General features: G+C 45.5%; 1 protein-coding gene across 1 annotated transcript in view; it reads right to left on the bottom strand.

Moving 5' to 3' along the window:
- Positions 1–13,067, bottom strand: part of LOC144162961 (putative oxidoreductase YjmC) — an 18,449-nt gene extending 5,382 nt beyond the window's left edge. The window contains exons 1-6 of the mRNA XM_077693702.1: positions 12,612–13,067; positions 5,757–5,945; positions 2,358–2,419; positions 2,203–2,256; positions 1,989–2,087; positions 732–797 (exon numbers count right to left, since the gene is read on the bottom strand). Of these exons, the coding sequence (XP_077549828.1) occupies positions 732–797; positions 1,989–2,087; positions 2,203–2,256; positions 2,358–2,419; positions 5,757–5,945; positions 12,612–12,828 (687 nt within the window). The 5' untranslated portion in view covers positions 12,829–13,067. The remainder of the gene's footprint in view (positions 1–731; positions 798–1,988; positions 2,088–2,202; positions 2,257–2,357; positions 2,420–5,756; positions 5,946–12,611) is intronic.
- Positions 13,068–23,844: the final 10,777 nt, after the last annotated feature.

Raw genomic sequence — 23,844 nt, 5'->3', positions numbered from 1 at the left:
TTTGTCATCTTCCTAGCGCGTATCAGACATCCTGTTTCCATTGTGATGCACCATTTGAAATTTATTTACTAGTCAAGGAAGAAGTTCTGAAATACAACTAAAAAAAAGTTTGAGCAAACTAGCTGGAACGGCTGTTCTTCTCGAAACAGCTCTCCCAGACGGAAGCACGGACCCAACGAACTGATATTGGAACGATACGAACACCGTGTCCCAGAAAGCGTTGTGCATATCAATGCTAAATCATGAAGTTGCTAATTAAGCTTTTAAAATCCAGCGTCCTGAAGAAGTCGATGGTTGGACGGCATACCGTCTGGTCAGGTAGCATACTGCAAAACAAGAAACACAGGTCACTGACCAAGTCAAAAACAAATTGACGTTTCGGGAGCGCTACGGCTCCCTTGTTCACAATTTGTTTTTAACTTGGTCAGTGACCTGTGTTTCTTGTTTTGTAATCCAGCGTCCTGGAAGCAGGAGAGAGAAATTTTTATTGGCTACGACGTGTCATAAGGCCCGTAGCGCGCGCGCCTTAAAAATAAAGCACAAACTCTGCTGCAGCCTCACCTGGAGGCGCAGCAGTCACTACCGAGCCTCGGTGCTCTGCGCGGCGCGTCACCGCACCCCATCCGGCGATTGCACACTATGCTTTCGCTCGCCTTCATTATATCATAAGCAGCGCTCGGGTGTCCCCCGCGTAGTTTTTTAACGAAATGTTTACTGTGCCAGTGCCTTACCTCTCCTTTGCTGTTGAGGGCCCAACCTGGAGGAATTTGCTCTCCTTTCCGGTGCTGAAGTTCAACCTGCATTACGGGAACGAAAGGGGCATTGCTCTGAACTTTGAGGCTCCGCAAAATATTATGCATTTTCCTTAAAGGGGCCATGCGGGACGGGAAAAATACAAGTTTGTTTTGTTCGAAATATTTCGTGTTTTATAGTCCCCCCAGCGCTACCGGCAATGCACGTGCTACAGGCAATGCACGTAATCCCAGTAGCTGGCCCTCTACAAATGGTATAGTATTTAAAAAAAAAGGGAGGGGGGGGGGGCATCTTTGCACTAGTGAAGCGAAGACTGCAGGCAAACAGCGAAGCTGGCAGCCCCACCTAGCTTATTCTTCGTTCGGCTAAGTTTGTGCGTGCTTATGCATCGAGACCCAGTCAAGTTTTCTGCGTGGTGTCGTCGTTAGCCCCCAAACAGCAATGGACACTCGGTCATCAAACTATGCACAGTGCAGGCATGCCCACCGGCTTTGATGTGAAACTCCTAGAGCAGCGGAGAGAGAGAGAGAGGGAGAGAGAGAGAGAGAGAGAGAGAGAGAGAGAGAGAGAGAGAGAGAGAGAGAGAGAGAGAGAGAGAGAGAGAGAGAGAGAGAGACTTTATTTTGAGACCCGTGGCCAATGGACTGCTCGGCTTCTTGGTTGGGTTACAGGGAATCGTCTATAGTACTGGCATGTTTTTATGTGGTTCAAAAGCGTGGTCCAGTAGAGCTCTTCAAGCTCCTTAGGGGGTGTGACCCATGCCTCCCAGCAAGGAGGGCGCTTTTGGTAGGAATTGGTCGCAGGAAAGCAACGGGGCGAGCGTTTGTTCAACATTTTTGAACTCGTTCGGTGGCCACCGTTCGGCTTGTGTGGCCTCACGCGTGGGACGCTAATTAAGAAGTTGATTAACTTTGTCGCGTTTCAGCCTTTCAGCTTCTTCCATTTTGGCATTAATTCTTCTCTTTGCACCGTCAAAACTGCACCACTCGTCGCCACAAGCTGCAGAGCGAGCCACCCTGCGACGCGTTTCCAAAGACGTGCTTGTACCAGTCGTATCGCGCCTCCGACAGGTGGCGACACGAGTCCCGCCCGAGCGCGGCGAAGCAAAGCTACGGTAAAGCTGCGGTGCCGGCGCGCGCGATGACGTCATCGCTCAGCGAGGATTCCTGCCCACGCTCGCCGGCCCAACCACCAGCCTAAACAGCATCAAAACACGGTGGAACAATACAACTTGCCTTGCCGAGTGCCACTGCCGAAGTGGCCATGTCTAGGACAAACGAGTCCCCATCCTTTCCTGGAGCAGCCACGCTGATCGGATTTGTTCCAAGGAATTTCTGAAATTAGGCAGCGATTCATCTTAAACTATCGCGATTACGATGAAAAAAAAATCAAAGTTGAAATCGGAGTTTTGACGAAATATTTTTTATGGTTGAAATAAAACGTTCTTACGTTTTTCCCACCGGATGGTGCCACCAGGGGTGATGCGTTTGTGTAGGACATACCCTGAAAAAAAAAAAAAAAAAAAAGATTGACATTTTTTTTTTTTGCGCTTACGAGAGTTGCGTTTACCGTTAAAAGAAGAAAACATGGATTTATATACTTACAACTAAGCCTTTTGAAGACGCCATCATGCTGTAGTAACCCGCAATGCCGTAGTGGTTTGAACCTGGGAATTAATTTAATGCTTGTTCTTTTCTTTTCACGCTAGCAATCTAATTTTAGAGTTGCACAGAACAAACGTTGCACAGTGTTATAAATTAACAGCTCAGTACGAATGCATCGGATCAACTGCCGCAGTTTCGAAGCCAATCTTCTTGAACATTGAGACCGCTAAATGAGAGTTTCAAATGGTCACAAATGGGCGAAAATGTAAATGTGCTAAGGTATTTAGTTGTGGATCAGAGAAATTAATTCAGTTACTAATTCATGGGTTCACCTTTCTCAACTTAAATTAACCTGACTTAAATACGTCGTTCGCGCTGTACCTCTTCAAGTCGCCAGTTCAACAGGGTACCGTGGTAGAAATTTTTTTTTCTAAAAAACGCCCTACATTCATTTACTGTAGCGAAAAAGAAACTAGCTATGTTCTCAATGGCTTACACGTTAAGCTTCTTTATAAACCTGGCGTATTCGACTGACCAGCCCTGGACAGTCAACGGGTAGCTCCAGGACTCGCGTCCGTTTGGAAGTTCTGTTGCAATACACGAAAAAAAAAAGGCGCTGGCTAGAGTCCCAGGCTACCATAACTCCATAGCTGTTCGCCGATGAGGCTTAAAGGGGCCCTGCAACACTTTTTTTCAGCTTTTCTGTAAATCTCAAGTGCTTGCAGAGCGTAGTCAACCAACACATTTAGTACTTAGATGATGGGGTCGCAAACTACCTCCGCCAAATATTTCTGCTCTATGCCCATCAGATAACTTAAAAACTTACTCAAAAGATTTTTCTCTCTTTCCCGCTCTTGGCGTTCTCCGACCGCTCAAATTACGTCATTAGAGCGGTGTAGCGGCTATTGGCCGCCTTTCCCTCAGTTGCAGCAATGAACCCATTCGATAGCCACTTTAAAAAGAAAGTCACAAAAGCAACGGGGAAACGGAAGGCGTATCTGCTGCGACGAGCGAATCCGCACTGTGCTGGCGATAACTATAGCTTTTGAAGCGCTTCCAGACGCGCAGGAAAGAGTGAAAGCGCTTATCAGAAGTGTCGCTTTAGGAGAATAACCAACACTAAGCTAACGATGAAATCATTCTATTGTTAAAGGTCGGGGCACGGCAAGGGAGTAAACAGGACAAACGCATCACTAAGCCCGTTCAATACGTCATACCGCAAGTGTTCTGTCTCAGCAACTCTGTTTAGCTTGCCGATTCATAAGCAACCTACTTTTCGTATATAGATAGAGCATGCACTTGTTGATTGATGCATGTAAACCGTCAGGTTTGAATTACCTATCAATAATAAAGAAATCATTAACCGTCTAAGCGTGAAGAACCTAAGTCTCAGCAAAGGGGGTTGTGTCAAGATTTTAATTGTGACGCGGCCACCACCAGAAGTTTCAAGCATCGCCAAATGTGCAGAAAAAATGAGCTCGTGCATTCATGTTATCGGAGTCTATAGAATATAGGTGGATGTCAAATTATCCTTCGCAAATGTATGCATTTGGGAAGGAGAATTTGACATTCACTTCAATGCAGCCTTACGGCTACAAAGTAAAGCTGTACAGCTTTCTCAGAAACTTCGAAGTTGAAAAAAATTCCGTCCTGGTCCAGGATCCAGGATTCGGGTCAATTAACATGTGCCTATACATTTGTCACTGATCAGCTACACATATATTAAAAAAAAAAAAAACAGCTGTCTATTTCTTGCTGTATATGCGGCCTGGAAAAGAGGACACAAAAATTAACTGCACTTCAATATTCGTTTCAATATTCGTTTCAATATTCGTTTCAATATTCGCATGCTAAGCTACACCCTATTCAGGAAACAACAGCCGCATATTTTTTTTTTGTTTCTGTAGGTTCAGTCTGGAAAAACCTGATGCGAAAATAAACTAATCTTCAAAATCCGCTTCCTGCTCTAAGCGACGCGTATACGCGAATGCAATCGAAGCAAGAGAGCAATTCCGCCTTAAGTTCCGCCAAGTTTGTTTTTGTCGACCGTTGTGCGCGTGGGTGCTCAGATAAGACTTCATTTTTCTCTGCCACTAACCGTTTATGCCGCGAATAAACTACCGTTTTGAAATCTTCTTAACAGGACTTTCTAATTTCGTTCGGTTAACATAGTTTTAGAAAATTATTCGATTAAAAAGCCTCAGGGGTTCCTCGTAAGTGCTTAACTTCCCTTAATCTGCATATGTATTCCTCTAAGTTCCACCTAATTTCTCGCTAAACGGACGCACTGTTCTGGAATATAAAACGCGACAAAAATTTTTCGCTAAAGTATAACGCTAGAATAAAATTTACAACGACCAACAAAATGTTTTAAAACTGGCAAAAAATAATAAATAAAAGAAAGCCGTCTCGGAGGCTAAATAATACATGGGGAAGTACAGTCTTGGACAAATGAAACGCTATCACGGAAATACGAATCAGAAGACACAAATAGCGCAATTTTTTTTCAGGCAAGCCAAATTGTTGCGTGGCATAATTACAGCAACAATACTGGGAAATCTGGCTTTCCAGATGTACCAATAGCGTGTCATTATTTGACCTCCACGAACGGTATCGCCTTGTCATCGTATACCTCGCTCACTGGACTCAAGTAGAGCCACACGGCGTTCCGTCGTCGGCGTTCCACAACCTTCCTTAGCTATTCGAAGGAAAATGAAATAAGAAATAACTGCCGTTTTCGATTTTTTTTTATTCCTAAAGAAGCACAAAACAGCAGCATGTTTTCCTTCCACGGTTGTTCAGCAAGACGGCTTCCCCGCGGTTTTTTGTCGATCTTTCGCTCTGAGTTCGCTCCATAAATGTCGGCCATAATGTTTTCATGGCGAGACTTTCGAAATCCATGTGCACAAGCCAATTCAAGGCGATAACATTATGGATATGGTGCACGTAGCCAAGGGAGGGGAGTTGATCCCACCTCCCTTGTTGGCTACGTCCCTGCAATATGTCTATGATGCTATCGTCTTGAATATATGCTTGTGAATTTCGACCCCCCCCCCCCCCCCCCCCCCCCCCCATCCCGTTTTTTAAAGCATCGTTTAAGTGAATACCAGTGCTCCTTTCGGACAAACTTCTACTTCCCATTATATTAACCCCCCGAAAAAAGTTATGGCTATGGCCCCGACATTGTGCACTGTCGACAAGTGTTAGAAAAATGGCACCACTTTCATCACTTCCTGCGCAGCCTGGTATCCTTGTTCAAACAAGCCGGGGAGGGGGTGAAAAAGAGGCACAATATCTGGGAGGAGGAAGACAGTCCGCGCCACATAAAGACTGTCGCATTAAAAAAAAAAAAACATCTTCTGGAACGTGGGTTCTGACGATGAGTGCAAGCGAGGTTACCTCGAGCGACGACCCATCCGATGCCGGCTTGTCTGGCCTTCTGCAAGGCCAGCTCCATGCAGAACTTGCCGACGACGGGACCGAGGAGGTTCTTGCCATCGACCAGGGCGGTGGCCACCGTCTCCTTGGCGACGACGGGCTCGCCTGAACGCTCGCACACCCCCTTCTGTATGTCCGCGATGTACATCTCTGTTGAGGCAGAAGAAAAAGTCCGCCATAGTTTCCAGATTTTCGACACGGATCATATACAGTAATAGTACCTTGTTAACTCGAGGTCGCGAAATCCGCTAAAAATTTTCGAGATAAGCGGAGTTCGGAGTTAAGCGCAATGCCGAAAATGTGCGGCCACGTCACTGAAATAAGAGCTTGTGCTATTAGTAACACAAAAAGGTAGTGCTAGTAACTAGTGCTAGTAACGAAATATACACTTCACAGTGGAGCTTTCGTAAGAAAGGCAAAATAATTATCAGAAAAAAAAACGAATTTTAATGCGTAGCATTATTTGCCGAAGACCCCCCCCCCCCCCCCCCCACTCCAGCCAGGACCGTGTAACGCCCTTCATTTTTACAAAAACGCAGATATCGCGGAAGCTCCAACTGTAATCGTTATAACAACGTAAATGGAGATGGCCTGTCTGACAAGATTATAAACATTTTAAACAATGCGGTCAAGAACTTACACTCAAGACAAGCGGCATAAGAATGATGCGCAATAGTAGACAATTCTCTGAATTTCTGCATAATTTTTATTATTGCGGAAGAAAGAACTGCGTTATGCGCGCCTGTTTCGCGTTCGTATTTGGTCCCAGAAAAAACGTTCTCGAGCTGCTCAGTGCATTTCATCAATCGCTGGTCGCCACTGCTACATTCTACCTCATTTCGAAACAAACGAAGCATTGTTTCTGTCGTTGTAGGCACTTCTCAAGGCTACTCGTCGTCCCAATGAACGTCCGTCACCCATGGACCCCACGATGACACACACGCTATCACTCCCACAGTTGCCTGTCACGTTGGATCAGAAATTGCCGTGGCGGCGGGAATTTCAAATTTGCCGTTGACGCCCGCGCTCGCTGCGTAGTGGTATCTAAGCGTTCGCACTGAGACCTTATTAGATGCCTGCAGCGGACCTTGCCTTGTGTCCTCTCTGTAAACATTTCGAGGTCTCCCTGGTCCCACTAAAAAAAAAAAGTTTTGGGATAAGGGGGGGGGGGGGGGGGGGGGGGGGAGAGATGAGATATATGCGAATTCGAGTTAACGAGGGTTTGCTGTATATACCCACGAGGCCCAAGATCTCTTAGGAACACATTGTAGGGGATGACGTGTTGCGTTTGAACGGTAAAAATGCAAATATCAGTTGCCTCTTCCTTTCGTCGTGGTGGCCCACGTGCCATGGGGCAGTCTGTTCTTTGAGAACGAGGTAGACGGTTCATCCTCAATTTACGTGCATGATGGCCGTATTTTTATGAGACCACGGTAGTATCGAGATGCAAATGCATACCCCACGCCGCTGTTCAGGCACTCTCACGAATCTCTTGTAGTATAAAGGAGGCGTTTTTTTTACGGAATGAGCCAGTTCCACCTAACGCTAATTTGAGAAACAAGCGGAGGTTTGTTACCGGACCTAAATGCAATGCCGTCAAAGCTATATATTATATGATATATTTTACATGTTGTGGCCACAAGTAATTAAAAATTATGTGAATTTCAGCCACATTGGGGCAATAAGCTTGTATTCGGCTCATATATTGAATTGAAACGCTCAAGCTGATGCGGCATTCGTATGAAAACTTTATTTAAATTGATTTTCAAGTATGGTGCGATTGAGTTCTGGCGGAAAATGGATTAAAAATATGCAACATGGTTTCAAGAACAATAGAACTATACAAAGAAAGCAGGTGAGTCCTCTTGGCACCATTGGCAGCGATTTTCGAAATCTTCCCTAAGATAATATTCTTGGGACCGCCTGAATTCACTCACGAAGTAAGCAAGCTCTTCATTGCTTTGACATGAATTTCCAAGACGCTTCTCAAGAAGGCTTTCGTATCTTCTTTTTCACGTTAATGAATTGGTTCGTACTCTCAGAGGGGGAGGGGGTGAGGAAGCACCCACGAAACACTCTCAACAGTCAAACCAAAAAAGCAAACGCCCGTTGGGCAAGTGGATTTGGCTAATTTTGATTAGTGAAACAGCAGGATCTGGCTCATTTTCGACACGAACTTACGATCCGCGTACGCGTTTTCAGGGCGTTATCTCAACTATTTTTTTGCCAGCCCCTTCGTAGAAGAAAGTTGCCGAGTTTTAGATGCGACTGCATCTCATTCTCTCGCCTTGTCCCTCCATACGGCGTCGTTGTTGTCCGTCCACACCCCTCCCCCATTCTCGTCGTCGCGCGAGCTGCGCTCTCCGACGCTCACCCCCTCTCCTCTCCGATAGCGAACACTCTCTCGCGAGGGGCATTAGATTGGATTGGATTGGATTCGATTGGATTGGATTGGATTGGCTTGGCCTGGATTGGATTTGGATTGGATTGGATTCAAGTGGATTGTGTTGGATTGTATTGCGTCATAGCCGCGCCACGTTGCGTCATAGCCGCGGCAGGGGGTTCACGGCACGTTTCACGCGATGGGAGAATCAACCTAACGGAAACAACAACGGAACTGACGGAACCACCTATGCGTCGCATCTACACAAGGGTTCCCGCGAGGGGAGGTGGGAGAAATTTTTCTTGTAACTGCAGTTTTATCCTAGTTAGTTTCGGTTTCTGGCGCTGGCTCATTAAAAAAAAGACACCTGAAATCAGTATGAAGATACAAGTGAAATTTCGTTTAAATTTAATACACCCTTAAAAAACCAGGGAAATCTGTTTTTTTTTGTCAGCATTAGATTAGTATGTGCAAAGGGATTCAGCCACGCTTGCCTTTTGTGTGGGCGTGTGTTTGATTTTACGCAGTTTCGGCTTTGCGACAGTCGCCTACCTTCATATCGGCGCTGAATGAAACAGCGGAACGCGTGGCCGATGGTTTGTTTAGTCGGCGTGCTTTGCACCGTCTACAGCCATCCAAGACAACCACCCTCACCCGGTTTGCGATAGTTCTGCCTATAGTGCAGTAAACATCCCTCGTTATTCCGAAGCCGTCGTGACGGGAAACTGGCTTCGTTATAAGCGTACTTCGTAAAAGTGGAACGAGAATTCGAAAAAAAAAAAAAACTAGTTGATTCCTCTGTCACAGGAATTGGTAAAACACGGAAGTGAAATGTGCAGCGAAATCTGATGCTGAGCATGATTTGAGGGTCGGCGGCTGTCTTGTGGGTGTGCTTGGAGAGCGACGTACTGCAGGCGGGTCGCTTCGGGATACGAGTACTGGTGTCATTTCCGTGACTGATATGACGTCAGTGAAATCTTGGTGTATCCCGGCATAAAACGCTTTCGTGTTAAAATATAAAACCCGAAAACGAACAACCCTTGATTGATTTGATTGATTGTAGGGTTTAACGCGCTGACGCAACGCAGGCGATGAGGCGCGCCGTAGTGGAGGGCTCCGGATTAATTTTGACCACCTGGGGATCTTTAACGTGCGCCGAAATCTCGTACACAGAAAAACGAACAACCCTAAACACAACGTACTCTTTAGTACAAAAGGTTGCTTCCCCGCAAGAAGACCCTGTGTGCAGGGCTGCACCCTTTACAGGCCGCTTGCTTTGTTGTACTGGCGTCATTTTCGTGACGGATATGACGTCAGTCAAATCTTCGTGTATCCACGCATAAAGCACTTTCGTGTTAAAAAAGAAAAGCCGAAACTCCGCAGCGAACATTAAGCCTCGCTGCTATGCACAAAGCTTCGTTAAAGGGACACTGAAGTGATATGTAAACATTGCGGGATTACTAGCGCAAATTGTAGTCCGGAGTCCCCAGGCCATATTTCGACCACTCTAGGCGCGTTTACGCGATTTTATTTAGTAGAAAAACTAATTCAAAAACGCTGTCCTCCTCTCTTTACGCTCGCCCATTTTCTGTGGCGTTTTCGTGTGACGTCAGGAGGGGCTGAGCTGGCAATTGGCTGCGCCACGGCTGCGCTACTGCACGGCTCCCCGGCCGACAGAGTCAGTCGGCCCAGCGTTTCGTCCGCCGGCCACCGGCGGGTCGTCGCAATCAAGGAGGTTAAAAAAAAATTGCTTGGTCGCAATTCGTTCGCTTAGTTGAAACGTTGCCAGGACACGTTTGTGAATGGAAGAATGTGCCTTTCTTTACTTGGTTTGTTTGTACACTGTATCTAGCTCCAAGTCAAGGTCGCTTCACACAAGCGCTGCACATGCGACGCTTCGCTAACTGGTACGCCAGTAGGAAAATATAAAGCCTCTTGAAGGCGGGAGAAGAGTCAGCGAAGTCAATATAGGTACTAAGCAAATAAAATCAACTGATATTTTTACCGTACAGCGTAAAACTAGGACGCGGGAAGCACTTTTTTGCGCTGGGCGGACAAGCACAGCGGTCAGCAGCACGACTACGCATCTGCGAACGCTTTCCCGTCTACGAAATGCAATTGCTAGACGTGAGCTACTGTGGAAACTCGGGCGACGCTTACTGCACGATCGCAGTACAACAAATAGTCACGTAAGCGGCTTGAAATGCCAAAACTAAATAAAAGTGTAAACCGGTTGTACAATATATACCCTATATTAGCAAGGTCTTCGCGTCCCGCTTCGTAGTCTAGCAGTCTGAGGCGCTAGGAATTCATTGCAAATGTTTTGCGAGTCACGAGTTCGAATCCCCGCGGGTACGTGCTTTTTTTTTTGTAAGTTAACTTTTTTGTTTTCCGCCGATGTTTTCTATATTGAGTTCACCTTTTTTGGGGCCGCAACGTTCATGGCTCCACGAACTAGTTCACAAAACGCGCGCAGGCTGGCACTGGCGCGCCAGCGAGTTCTCGTTGGCGTGCTGTTGCCATAAGCACCGACTGCTTGCGGGCACTGGGCACAGGCCAGAATGAACAGACCCTTGGCCTGGTGCGAACACGCTTTTTACGATACAGGCGTGAGGGTGGCAAGCTCCAAATATGGGGGAAAAGCGCATGACATTTGGGCGTCTGCGGGTACGCGGAGGGCGTTCATGCACTGCGTAGGTCTCGGCTAGTGAATGCTACGACTACAAGCCGTCCTGGGAGGCTTATCTTGTGCATTTTACAGCCGACAACATGGCAGAAGCGCGGTACGATGATTACTGAGATATTGAGAATGCCCATCCAACAAAACCATTGGTTATGTTTTACAGAACCGAAACCGAAACCGAAACTTGTGTGATTGCTAACCTTGGGCATCGTCCAATCACGGCGCCCGTCCTCTCAACGTCACAGCCTTAGTTGGTGCGGCCGCCGCAAACCGCACATGGTAGTTTTTCTTCTTTCGCGCTTTGTAAAATAATTACCGATTTGTCAACCGGATAAACGATGAAAAGTGTGCTAATTTGAGCCAGTCTACGCAGTGCAAGCAAAAACGGGAGCTTGACAAATTCACTTCAGTGTCCCTTTAAAGTCGACTTCACTATGTACACAAATGCATTGCTGGGAACACGTTTTCCCAGACGCCATAAGATAACTACGATACCAAAATAGGAGGTCCAAGGCCCTTTTATTAAATATGGCCGTAAGATGTACCCGCAAGTAACCAACAAATGAACCGTCATGCACTGAGCGCTTTGAAAGTAGGCTTTACTACTATTCACAAATGTTTTGCTGGCAATTCGTTTGTTAAGGGCAGTGTTAGACGTTGTACATACGAAAATACGAAGGCCTGGGGCCGATATACAACGAGCCACTATATAAACGGCATTACCACTTAGCATAACTGCGTAGCGGGGGGACTTTTTTGAGGCGAAGATAAGCTGTGTGATATCAAACTACGATAGCCCAAAGGGCCTCTTATTAGATACCTTCCAAGGCACCGCGTATCCCCGTGGAACGTTATGCAGTGAGGCACTTGCTTCGCTGCAGCACACAAATGTATTGCTGAACGGACACTTCTTCAAGGCTACGCCCTTTATTAGTAGCATTTTCTTGTGCGGCGAAAGTAAAACACATCAAGCGTTACAGACGGACACACGGGTTCCCTCGGTGAGTCCATCAATTAAAATTAAAATGACCTTCAACGTGTTTAAAACGACCACTTCGCGTCCATTTCACGGCCTGACGTTCCGTTGGCGAGGGCTTTGACCACCAACACCACTACGCAGAAAAGCACCGCCCCGTTTGAAACACAAAACTTGATTCTCCTGCAGGCTTTACATACGCAGGCCGCGACCGCAAAACCTGAAAGAGCGCGGCGAACTGCCAACTTGTAGCCTCTGAAAACTCTACCACAGCCCATGCTTTCCGCTGTTCCCCCACCGGGCGGGCGTCCAAGCATGAGCGCCTGAAGCTCGTCTAAATAAAGTTTATTCACGGACTCACTCACTCACTCACTCTGCTGTTTCGCTTTCATTCGACCCTCTTGTAGTAATCGCGTACCTGCAGAGCTCCACCACCCGGGCACAAAAGGAATTACCGGCACGAAATATTTTTTCACGGCAGATCATTATCGTAAGCTGCACCGCATTGTATTGTAGTATGTAAATCCCTCAAACTCCACCCGCACCTAATAAAATAATTAGCGAGCCCATTAGATAACTCGTGCCGGCATGAAATTGTGGTATTACCGGCACGATTTTTTTTTTTTTTTTACGGCACATCTTAATCGTCAACCGCACCCCACGGTATTGCAGTTTGTATTTGTATATCCCTCCAACTCCATCCGCATCGGATGAAATAACCACGAGCGCGTACAAGAGGACGCGTGCATTAAGCGAGCTGTTGTAGAAACTCACGGAGCCGGTTCATTCCATGGCTGAAGTGGCCTCTGTAGTCGCCGGTGACGAGAACGTCGGCGAGGGCTTCGGCGTGCGATTTCTCCGCGCCCACTTTGGTCATGCAGCGTACGATGAACGACTGCATCTCAGCCTTGGGGACGACGATTCCATCGTGGTGCGTCGACGACGTTGCCATCCTTCGAGTGATCCTGACGCACGTAGCGCGAGCTCCCATGTACAACTGCTACGATGTGAGCGACTTCACGAGCGGACGAGCGGGGGGGAGAGCGCCGCGCCCTATCTCGCCTCGCTTCGCTTCGCAGACGCGGCGTCGCAGCTGCCGGAAACGAGAACACGACGACTCAATGTGTGTTACTCCTTCGTGTATTGTTACTTAAATTCGTCTCTCTGGTATATTGCTGAGCGCGGCGGTTCGACGAGCTGGCTTGGCGCGGGAGACGCGCGAGTGCTCAGGCGCTAGCAACGAGAATCTGTTTATACGCCTGGGGTGATGACACGAACGCTGCCGTTTCCAGGGGCCTGTTTGTTGGAGGGCGTTGCGCTCTTTCTACGCTATTGCGCGCCAATCTCTTTCTGTCGAAGTCGCGTTGCGATTTCATTTCCTTTTTATCGTCCGCATGGAGCCGTATTCTGCACTTGATATAAAGAGCGCCCTTAAGTGATACAGCGTTGCCTGAGTCGCCACCTAGATAAAAAAGACTGAGGTGACGATGAACCGACGCCCCCAATCTTACAGCCAGGCGGGGTTGTGTAAGCGAGAAGTGCACAGGCTCGCTTTGTATCTGGTATATATGTTGCCGTGTACGAAAAAAAATACAGATAGAAAAAAAGAGGTGTCATCTTGTCGGCATTGTATACCTCAGTTACGTTCCGAAAATTTGACGCGACGTCTGTGACGTGAAGCAGAAAGCTATCCGTGGAGGATCTAAAAGATATATAGTCCACGCTGTCTGGGAATGACTGAAGCGACAAAAGAACCTTCGCTTATCTTACTAACTAAAGTTTGGGTTTGGGCTAGTTGGTTCATAATTTAAACTGGGAAACAGCGCTTTAAACGAGGACAGCGAAGAAGGAGACACAGACACAGCGCTAGTGTCTGTGTCTCCTTCTTCGCTGTCCTCGTTTAAAGCGCTGTTTCCCAGTTTAAATTCGCTTATCTTATTGCTGCGGTGAGCTAGTTGCGCGATAGGAGGTAAGTAGGTCACAACACTTCGCGCAGCCAAGGGGCTGCAACGTTACGAAGTACAGCTCCTGGATGAATGCCTCGGTCGCCATATATATATATATATATATATATATATATATATATATATATATATATATATATATATATATATATATATATATATATATATATATATATATATATATATATATATATATATACAGAAATAAATGCCGGCAGTCTACAACGCCAAAGAAGGCATAGGGGAATGGTTAGACTATGTTTTGCCCGTTAGTGAAGTTATATTTTTTAGTAGTTTAATTTAAGTAGAAAGAAAGAAAGAAAGGAAAACACGCGCCCAGAGTGGGGACCGAACCCACGCCTTTCGATTAGATCTCGAATGCCTTACCAATTCGGCTATCTGGACGACTGTGTTCTCCTTCACTTTCAGGGGTATTTATATTTACTACAACTCTATCTGACGCTTGAGGGTGGTAGCCAGCGCCACTCAGACTATACGGGGAGAAGGGGACCTTCTTTTCGAACCCCGGGGCGTGACTCAAACGTCTACCGCCTGTCATGAGCGGGTAACTGGCGGGAAACCCTCTTATGCTACCTTGGCATCAAGGCTGCCAGAACCGAGGCCCAGAACCGTGACGTTTGAGTCACGCCCCGGGGTTCGAAAAGAAGGTCCCCTTCTCCCCGTATAGTCTGAGTGGCGCTGGCTACCACCCTCAAGCGTCAGATAGAGTTGTAGTAAATATAAATACCCCTGAAAGTGAAGGAGAACACAGTCGTCCAGATAGCCGAATTGGTAAGGCATTCGAGATCTAATCGAAAGGCGTGGGTTCGGTCCCCACTCTGGGCGCGTGTTTTCCTTTCTTTCTTTCTTTCTACTTAAATTAAACTACTAAAAAATATAACTTCACTAACGGGCAAAACATAGTCTAACCATTCCCCTATGCCTTCTTTGGCGTTGTAGACTGCCGGCATTTATTTCTGTATATATATATATATATATATATATATATATATATATATATATATATATATATATATATATATATATATATATATATATAAGAACAAATTTCGAACAAGGTAGTCACCACGATCGTTGCCAATGTTTCAGCACGAGACTTGCCTTCTTCACTATCTTGTTCGAAGTTTTCTTGTGTTCCCTACCATCTTCCAAGTTTTATTGCTCCCTATATATACATATATACGGTTCGGGTTCGGGTGAAATAATTTCGTTCCGGTTCAGTTCCTCGTCGAGATCGCGCATTCGTTCTGAGGACGGTCGTCCCCCTCCTGTTTCCCGCACGCGCATGTGCAGTTGTGTCGCCGTACCCGCTGCCACTAGCGTAGCGTACGCTACCCGCTTTGCTAAAACTCGGAGTTTTAGCGTAGTGGGTAGCGTACTCTAACGCTACGGCGGTGGGTACCGGAACACAACTGCGCCTGCGCGTGCGGGCAACAGGAGGGGGACGACCGTCCTCAGAACGAATGAGCGATCTCGACGAGGTATGGCGCCCGTTACCGCGGAAAGAATTGGCACCTTCCCAGTCCGGTACCGGCATCCGCAACCGTATAGCGTTAGCGTACGCTAGCTAGGCACTGATATTCTAATTGAAGAGATGAATGAGCTTGTCAAGCAAAACAGGGACCTAAAAGCTGAGAATGACAGGCTGGCGAACAAGTGCGAGGACCTAGAACGATACCAACGCCTTAATAATCTTGAGATCAAAGGCGTGCCAACTGACAACGACCCACTCACTGTCATCCAGCATATAGGCGAGAGCGTTGGCATCAAAGTTGATAGCACGGAAATCGACATGTGTCACTGGGTGCCCACAAAGAACTCGGACGCACAAAACATCATTGTACGGTTTGTTCACCGCAGCAAGCGAGACAGCCTATTGACAAAATGCCGGAAGAACAGAGTAGACACCTCTGTTCTGGGCATTGAAGCAAAAGATGCAATCTATGTAAACGAGCAGGCTTTGCTTTCTGCGGCGATCAAAAAGGAAAAATAAGTGGAATGGAAATTTCTTTGGGCGGCTTCTTGCAAATTGCTAGCACGCAAAGACGAAAAAGCAAAAAGCGTCCAAATTTCGACCCATGCTGACCTGGACAAAATCGCGTAAATGCAAAAAACAAAAACAAAACCAAAACGGTACTTCAACGGGACCGACGAACCCGGACGTTAGTGGTATACCTACTACAGCAGCGAGGAATTTAATCGTGAATTCTATAGCCCTGGAACTTCATTTGCAGTCATTCGTATGAACATCAGAAGTATAGAAAACAAAATGGATGAACTTACCCTTTTTTCTGGAATCCTTTAATGAGCGCTACGACATCCTCGCCTTTTCAGAGACTTGGGTTACAAATCCTGATAATGCGCCACGTTTTAATGGCTATCGTTCCGAGCACTTGTGTCGCAAAACCAAAAAGGGCGGTGGCCTAGCCGTTTATTTCAAAGAAGAACTGTCTTCTGAAGTATTACATGATTTTTCCTTTTATCTCGGCAGATGTGTAATGTTTGGCTGTTCGGCTATCGAAACTGATAGTGCTACTATTATACCGACCCCGCAAGGGCGAAAACGCAACTTTGTAGAATTTTTCGAGATGTTCTTGTCCTCTTCAATATGCGAAAATCATTCTTATGTTGTCTTGAGTGACATTATTATTGATCTGTGTTGTAGTGATAACTATGCTCTATTATGTACTTATGATGCTGCAAATCTTATCCATGTGCCCACACGATTAACTACGCACAGTGCTACTTTACTAGACATATGCGCGATGAACATGCGTCCATACGAATGTCGCAGTGGTGTGCTGTCATGCGACCTGAGCGATCATTTACCAATATTTTTTCTACTACCTTCTTCTGCTACAAACAAACACGTAAATAACGAACGGCTATATTTTCGGCGAAAAATTACTAACGAAGCTCTAGGGATATTCCTACGCTCGATTGAATCGCTAGACTGGAACCCTGTTTACCTGCAATGGGACGCCGAGAACGCCTATGATGTTTTTGAGGGCATATTAAAGGATTGTCACTGCGCTGCTTTTCCGATATAAAAATGTACCTCCAAGCAAACAAAGAAATTTCGCAAACCGCGGATGAGCTCAATCCTATACGCCAGAATAAAACCAAAGAACAAATTACATCATGAGTATCTTAAAAAGCGCGATGGGGAATTGTTTACAAAGTATAAAAAATACTGGAATATGTTGACATCAGATCTTAAGAAAGCGAAGGAACAATATATATATATATATAAATATGTATATATATATATATATATATATATATATTTATATATATATACAGGGGAACTCCAGAAAGGTGTTGGACGAGGTCAACAGGCTTACCGGGATAACGAAAACATATCGCAAAATGATCACAATTACACTAGACGGTAGGAACATTTATGTGGGGAGGCCATAGCTGATGCTATGAATGCGCATTTTGTGAACGCAGGTTCATATAACAGCTGGAATGATAGCGATGATGCTGAAACTACGACGTCTGCCACATGTATTTCCGAGACAATTTTTTTAAGACCTACTGATTCTATAGAGGTAGCATATCTGATAAGAAAGCTGAAACTAAACGTCACAGCAGGAATTGATGACATCGGGGCGTTCGAGATAAAGTCAATTGCGCCGTTTATCTCCGAAGTTCTGGCATATTTATTCATTTATTTATTTATTTATTTATTTATTTATTTATTTATTTATTTAAGGTACCTTACAGGCCCAGCAGGGCATTGAGTAAGGGGGGCTTGTGGAGGAAATCACACCAAAATAACGAACAAAAGTTATACAATAATTAGTCATGTCATATACAGATATCAACAAGTCAAGTAAGCTGTCAAAAAAAAAAAGAACTTCATCACATCATCGTAACAACGGCAAGAGAATTATACAAAAAATAAGAACATCATCAAGTAAAACACAATGCGAAACTAAGAAAAAAACCGATGCGAACGGAATCATTCCTGTTCAATCTGAGAATGGATCTGCAAGTGGATATACAGGGTGTTTCACCTAACTTTAGCCAGAGATTAAAAATATTTTAATGGACTCTAAGATCATGCAACTAAATGCATGTTGCTACCTTTTCTATGTAGTTTCTTACACGATTTTTCGTATGTTGCCTAATTAGGTAATTAGTAAATTTTAATTAGCCAACTTTCTAACCAACGAAGCTAGGCAAAAAATCCCAATTAGGAAGTTGTAGAGCGGTATTCAAAACCTCAGAATAAACACTTTCTGTCATTATATCCAGTAGGCGTTAGTGTTTTTCAGCGTATTGAAGATTCCCGCGAAATACAAAAAAATACGACGTGACGTGCCGGCGCGCGCGTCTTGATAACAGCGCTTCCAAACGTTGCGCGCACAAACTACCATCGGCGCTCCGCCGTTTAAAAAGTGACGGCGAAGATGACGAGCCTGTTGATTCTGGCAGAACAAGCGATAACCGCGGGGTCTGCTAATCGCAATTGGCGGTCTGTCGCGAGAGAAGCACATCGCTGGCGCAAATGGCGCAGCCAACGCCTGCGTTGCTGCCCTGCCGCCTTTTAAGTGGAGGCTTGCCTATGGTAGTTCGTGAGCGCAACGTTTGGAAGCACTGTTATCAAGACGCGCGAGCCGGCACGTCACGTGGTATTTTTTTGTATTTCGCGGGCATATTCAATACGCTGAAAAACAATAATACCTAATGAATATACTGACAGAAAGTGTTTATTCTGAGGTTTTTGAATACCGCTCTACAACTTTCTAATTGGGATTTTTTGCCTAGCTTCGCTAGTTCGAAAGTTAGCCAATTAAAATTGGCTAATTACCTAATTAAGCCACATACAAAAAATAGCGTGAGAAACTACATAGAAAAGGTAGCAACATGCATTTGGTTGCGTGGTCTTAGAATGCATGAAAATATTTTTAAACTCTGGCTAAAGTTAGGTGAAACACCCTGTATAATAAACCTTACCTTGAGCACTGGTGTCTTCTCAAAAAAGTTAAAAGTTGCAAAGGTCACTCCCATATTTAAAAGCGGTGATCCAGAAAATCCATCAAAAAACCGCCCTATCTCCGTGCTAACAACACTATCTAAAATTTTTGAGGGTGTTATTTTGGACAGACTCGTTACTTTCTTTGATATACACGGTATAATAACAGACAGCCAATACGGTTTTCGAAAAGGGCGTTCCACTGAGCAGGCGTTGCTTCTTATCAAGGACACAATATTAGCTAACATGGAAAATCGAAAATACACGCTTGGACTGTTCTTGCACATTAAGAAAGCTTTTGACTCCATACAGTATGACCTGCTGCTTAATAAGTTGTTCATTTACGGTGTACGTGGAATTGCCCTAGATCTTATCAAGTCCTATTTGCAACACCGTTACCAAAACTGTGAATGTTGATGGTACAATATCTTCAAAATTAATGTTGAAACAGGGTGTCCCACAGGGCTCGATTTTAGGACCGTTCCTCTTCTTTGCATATATAAATGATATTGTTTCGATACCCCATTCACCACAACTCATAATGTATGCAGATGACACTAATATCTTTATTACGTCAAATAATCTTACGTCACTTGAAAGCAGCGTTAACGATTACATGCGACGCCTGTCAAACTGGGTGAAAAATAACAGGTTACAATTGAATGCCAAAAAACTACGTGCATCATATTTCGCCCTATAAATAAACCGTTATGCACCCCTTTTAAAGTTATGTTCAATAACCAGCTCCTTGAAAGGGTTAGAGAGCAAAAGTTCCTTGGCACTTGGTTTCAGGAGGAATTATCATGGAAAGCACACGTTGAACACTTGTGAATAGAATTGGCTGGAACTGTTGGCACCGCGTACAAGTTAACAAAAGGAATTCCGCTTCGGTTAAAAAAAAAAAAAAACTTCTTTACCAATCTTTGTTCTATTCGAAGCTGTGTTATGGATTATGGAACAACGACGTCCGGCAATCATGGTAAAATAATTGTGCTACTGAAGACAGTGCTTAGATGTTTTGAAAACTATCACGGAAACTACCAGAGTCTGCCGACATCTCCCCTATTTTTGAAACACGATGTATTAAAAGCAGACCAACTTTACTATTTTAAGCTGCTTCGGTACATACAACAAAATAACCTTTGCAGGCCGGGCGTAGATCACGATTCAGGCTATTCAATACGACAAAAAAAGAGGAGAATGCCGAAAATCAGGACAAATTATGGCAAACACACAACTGGATATCAAACACTTTTTATACTTAATAAATTGAATGGGAAAATAGATTTCACGCGTTCAGTAAGCGCGTTTAAATAGCATATTAAAAATGTATTGCAGTCACTGGGTCTCCACTATACCAATTGATATTGCCGGTCATTTTTTGTTCACGCCATCTAGCTGAAATTTTCTGGTTTGTTTTAAATGCGGAGCATTTCTTAGGCTCGCGATCGGCGCCGTCCACACGCTCACTGCGCATGCGCGTCGCGTCGAGGTGCAGGTGCGCGTCTCTCCCCCGTACCCTCCTCGCTCTCAACAACAGGTGCGGCGGTGCGGGAGGAGCGCGTGTACCCCGTGCGCTCCGTCCCTCTCAACAACAGCTGCGGCGGTGCGGGGGGAGCGCGTCTGTGCGCGCATGCCTCGTAGCTACCCGTGCGCTGCGTCGCGCTCAACAGTAACGGCGGCAGGGCGTGTACACGTGATAACGGCGTGGTGGGTGCGTGGAAAGTTCGCGCGCTTGTGTACGGAAGTGTGCGCATGTGCGTCTCTCCCCCGTACTCCTCTCCCTCGAACGCGGGCGGTGTGTATATAAGCGGCGGAGCGCACTTTCGGAATTCAGTCAAGGGCGTCTTTGCTTGGCTTTCGCTTGACTTGACGCTTTGCTTGACGGCACCAAGCAATAAAGACAGACTTTAACTTTACACTCCTTCCCTTCGCTTCTCCTTCATTCAATAAATAAGAATAATAAAGACGAAACAACAATTAAGCATTCCCAAACCATACCCAATTACGCAACATTCACGCGATACCCCCACCACTCTGCGACGCATTTACTCGAGTTCCCCCCGTGGGAAGATGCGAGCGGGTTTTTTTCTTGCTTTCTTTATTTTTGTGAATGGCGTTACCGTGCTTAGCGAAACACTATACACATGTGTATAGTTATACACTGTGTCATGTGAAATGCATGTACCATTGGTGTAACAATTTGATCAGCTGTAAGCGTTTTTTTTATGGTATCGGTTTATAACAGCTGCTTTATATTATGTTGTGAACTTGCTCGTATATATTGTGGATGTAGTTATTTTCTTGATGTTCTTTTACTAGACAAGTTGCTTTAGATTTTTTTTTGGGAAACTTGCTCTGTACTGTTGCTCTGTACTCAAACTGCTATATCTTTTGCGTAAAATGTACACGCAACGCTGTTGAACCGCAGAGGGACAGAGTCCTCGTCAGGCGATTTAGCCTTTAGTCTGTGTCCCTGTAGCACACTATTTTGGTTTCTTCGAATAAAGGATGGATGGATTGATTGATTGATTGATTGATTGATTGATTGATTGATTGATTGATTGATTGATTGATTTTAAACCACATGTTAGAATACTGTCTTTCTAGCACTGCAGTTGTACTTTACAGTAAAGCCAACTTTAAAAAGTTCGGTGTATGTATTGCGTCTGTAGGCCTGGTGTCTAGACGAGGTATTCAATAAAAGGCCCTGTATGGCTTTCATGGGATATCAGGCTGCCTATACGTGCCCTGCAGAAATGTCTTCCAAACAATGCATTTGTGTATGCGTGGTGGGTGCGTGGATCCGAGTGACTCTGAATCCGAGTGACTCTAAAGAGGCTCGTTGTATGACTTAACGAAAAACAGCGCGCAGATGAACGGGGCGAAAGAAAGTGGCGCAAGACAAGCGCCGAATCACAACTAATGGTTTATTGTAAGGAACAACCAATTTATACACGAAAAAGTGCACATCTGCATCATGCGCACTGACCACATAAAATGGCACGCCCACTTGCCCACCTTTCACAATTGGAATTTCTGTAAATTTTAGATGCGACGCTGAGAGCAGCATCTCTTGCCGGCGGCCCTGTCCTTCCCGCGTCGTCGTTGTCCGCGTCCGCACAGCTGGGTCTCTCCTCCGCTCACCCCCTCTCCTCTCGCCGTGATAGCGCGCCCCCTCCCCTAACGTCTGTGGCGCGCGCATTTCGGCGCGCTCTCTCACTCCGCCGGTGGGCGGCGCAAGCGCGCTGTGCAGCGCCCTCTCTCTCCGCGGTCTCCTCTCCTTCGGGCGCGCTGCGCATTAATCGGAGTGCCGCGCTCCGGCCGGTCTCTCAGTCGACGGTCGTCCGCGCTAGATTGCTCTCTCTCTCTCTCTCTCTCTCTCTCTCTCTCTCTCTCTCTCTCTCTCTCTCTCTCTCTTCTCTCTCTCTCTCTCTCTCTCTCTCTCTCTCTCTCTCTCTCTCTCTCTCTCTCTCTCGCATTTCCCGACGATTGCTCACGCAATTCGATTAATCGACCCAACGGAAACGCACAATGGAACCCCCTTCAGCGTCGCATCACACCAGGGTTCCCGCGAGGTGAGGTGGGCGTAATTTTTTTGTTGTCTGGCGTCTCCTCATGGGGTCATCGACTCCAGTAGCCTCCCAATCTATATCCGCTGCTTTCTGGCATTCTTAGCATTCTAAGATTGCCTAAACGTGCCGGTTTCTTATCAGCGCGGGGTTTGTATACCTAACTGGAGAAGAGCGCAGGTGACGGGAGAGAACAGAGACTTGCGCTGGTTAGGGGCGAAGCCTTAAGGGCTGGGGCTCTTGGCATCTCCTGTCGTCGTCGTCGTCGTCTCATGTAGTCATGGTACTGAAACACTGGGAAACTCGTTAACGCCTCGCGCTATAGAATGTAACGCGTACTAAAAAACACCGGGACACTTGTTTGTTGCACCTCGCGCTAGAGAGCTTCGTGCTTCAAAGACAAGAGACTTTTACAGCAAAGCTTTATACCTCTACCCGCCAACGGTTTCATCTCCGTGGGCAAAAACGCCAAGGCACCAAGAATACACTTATACACTGCATGCTCCGCCCCTCCCCAGGTTTCACGTTAGTGGAGATGGCTCGGGATTTTTTTTTACTTTTTCCCGGTAATATAAAGCGCCCTTCATAAACAGAGAAGCTTCTATAGCATCCACGTTATCCAGTCCTCAACCGAAACGCAATGGAAGGTTTTCTCAGCGCAGTTTTGACGCATCCAGGGCCATCTCTAACTTATTTTGCGCACGCCCACAGAGACATACTTCGTATTCAACTGGCAAAAGTGACTGACAGGCAATAGATCGTCCTCAACAACCTACTGCAACGGAAGTTAGGCCTATACGTTAATACTGAACCAAGATTTGACTCGTGCTCCGAACGGCCCATTACAGCGGGTGAACTACTACAGAACTCGAATGTTTGTTGACTCCCACACATCGTTTTCAATCGCAAGGGCTCTGAGCAAAGTGTTTACCGATGGTATAGGGCAGCCACCTGGATTTACGCTTCGAACAGCGACACGAAGCGTGGTTATAGTATAGCGGAGCAGCCAAAGGTCATTATTCAGCCGACTAACACAAACATACCAATTCCACCACCGCTGAGAGCCGTCCGCAGGTTTCCGATGAGCGAACTCACCTAACTCCCTATTCACGCGGCCTCTCTCTATTATATATATATATATATATATATATATATATATATATATATATATATATATATATATATATATATATATATATATATATAAATATATATAAATATATATATATATATATATATATATATATATATATATATATATATATATATATATATATATATATATATATATATATATATATATATATATATATATATATATATATATATATATATATATATATATATATACACGCAACTACTGCCCCACCCAAAACTGAAGCAAGCTCGCTGCGCGCCGCATAACCGCAAAAGAAACCATGTGTGCGGTGTTTATCCACGAAACCTGGCCATGCGGGGCAGCGTAT

Source organism: Haemaphysalis longicornis, unplaced genomic scaffold, assembly GCF_048455015.1.
Source record: "Haemaphysalis longicornis isolate Haplotype H1 unplaced genomic scaffold, Haemaphysalis longicornis Haplotype H1 scaffold_12, whole genome shotgun sequence".
NCBI lineage: Eukaryota > Metazoa > Arthropoda > Arachnida > Ixodida > Ixodidae > Haemaphysalis > Haemaphysalis longicornis.
This window is presented reverse-complemented; position numbering and strand designations above follow the sequence as displayed.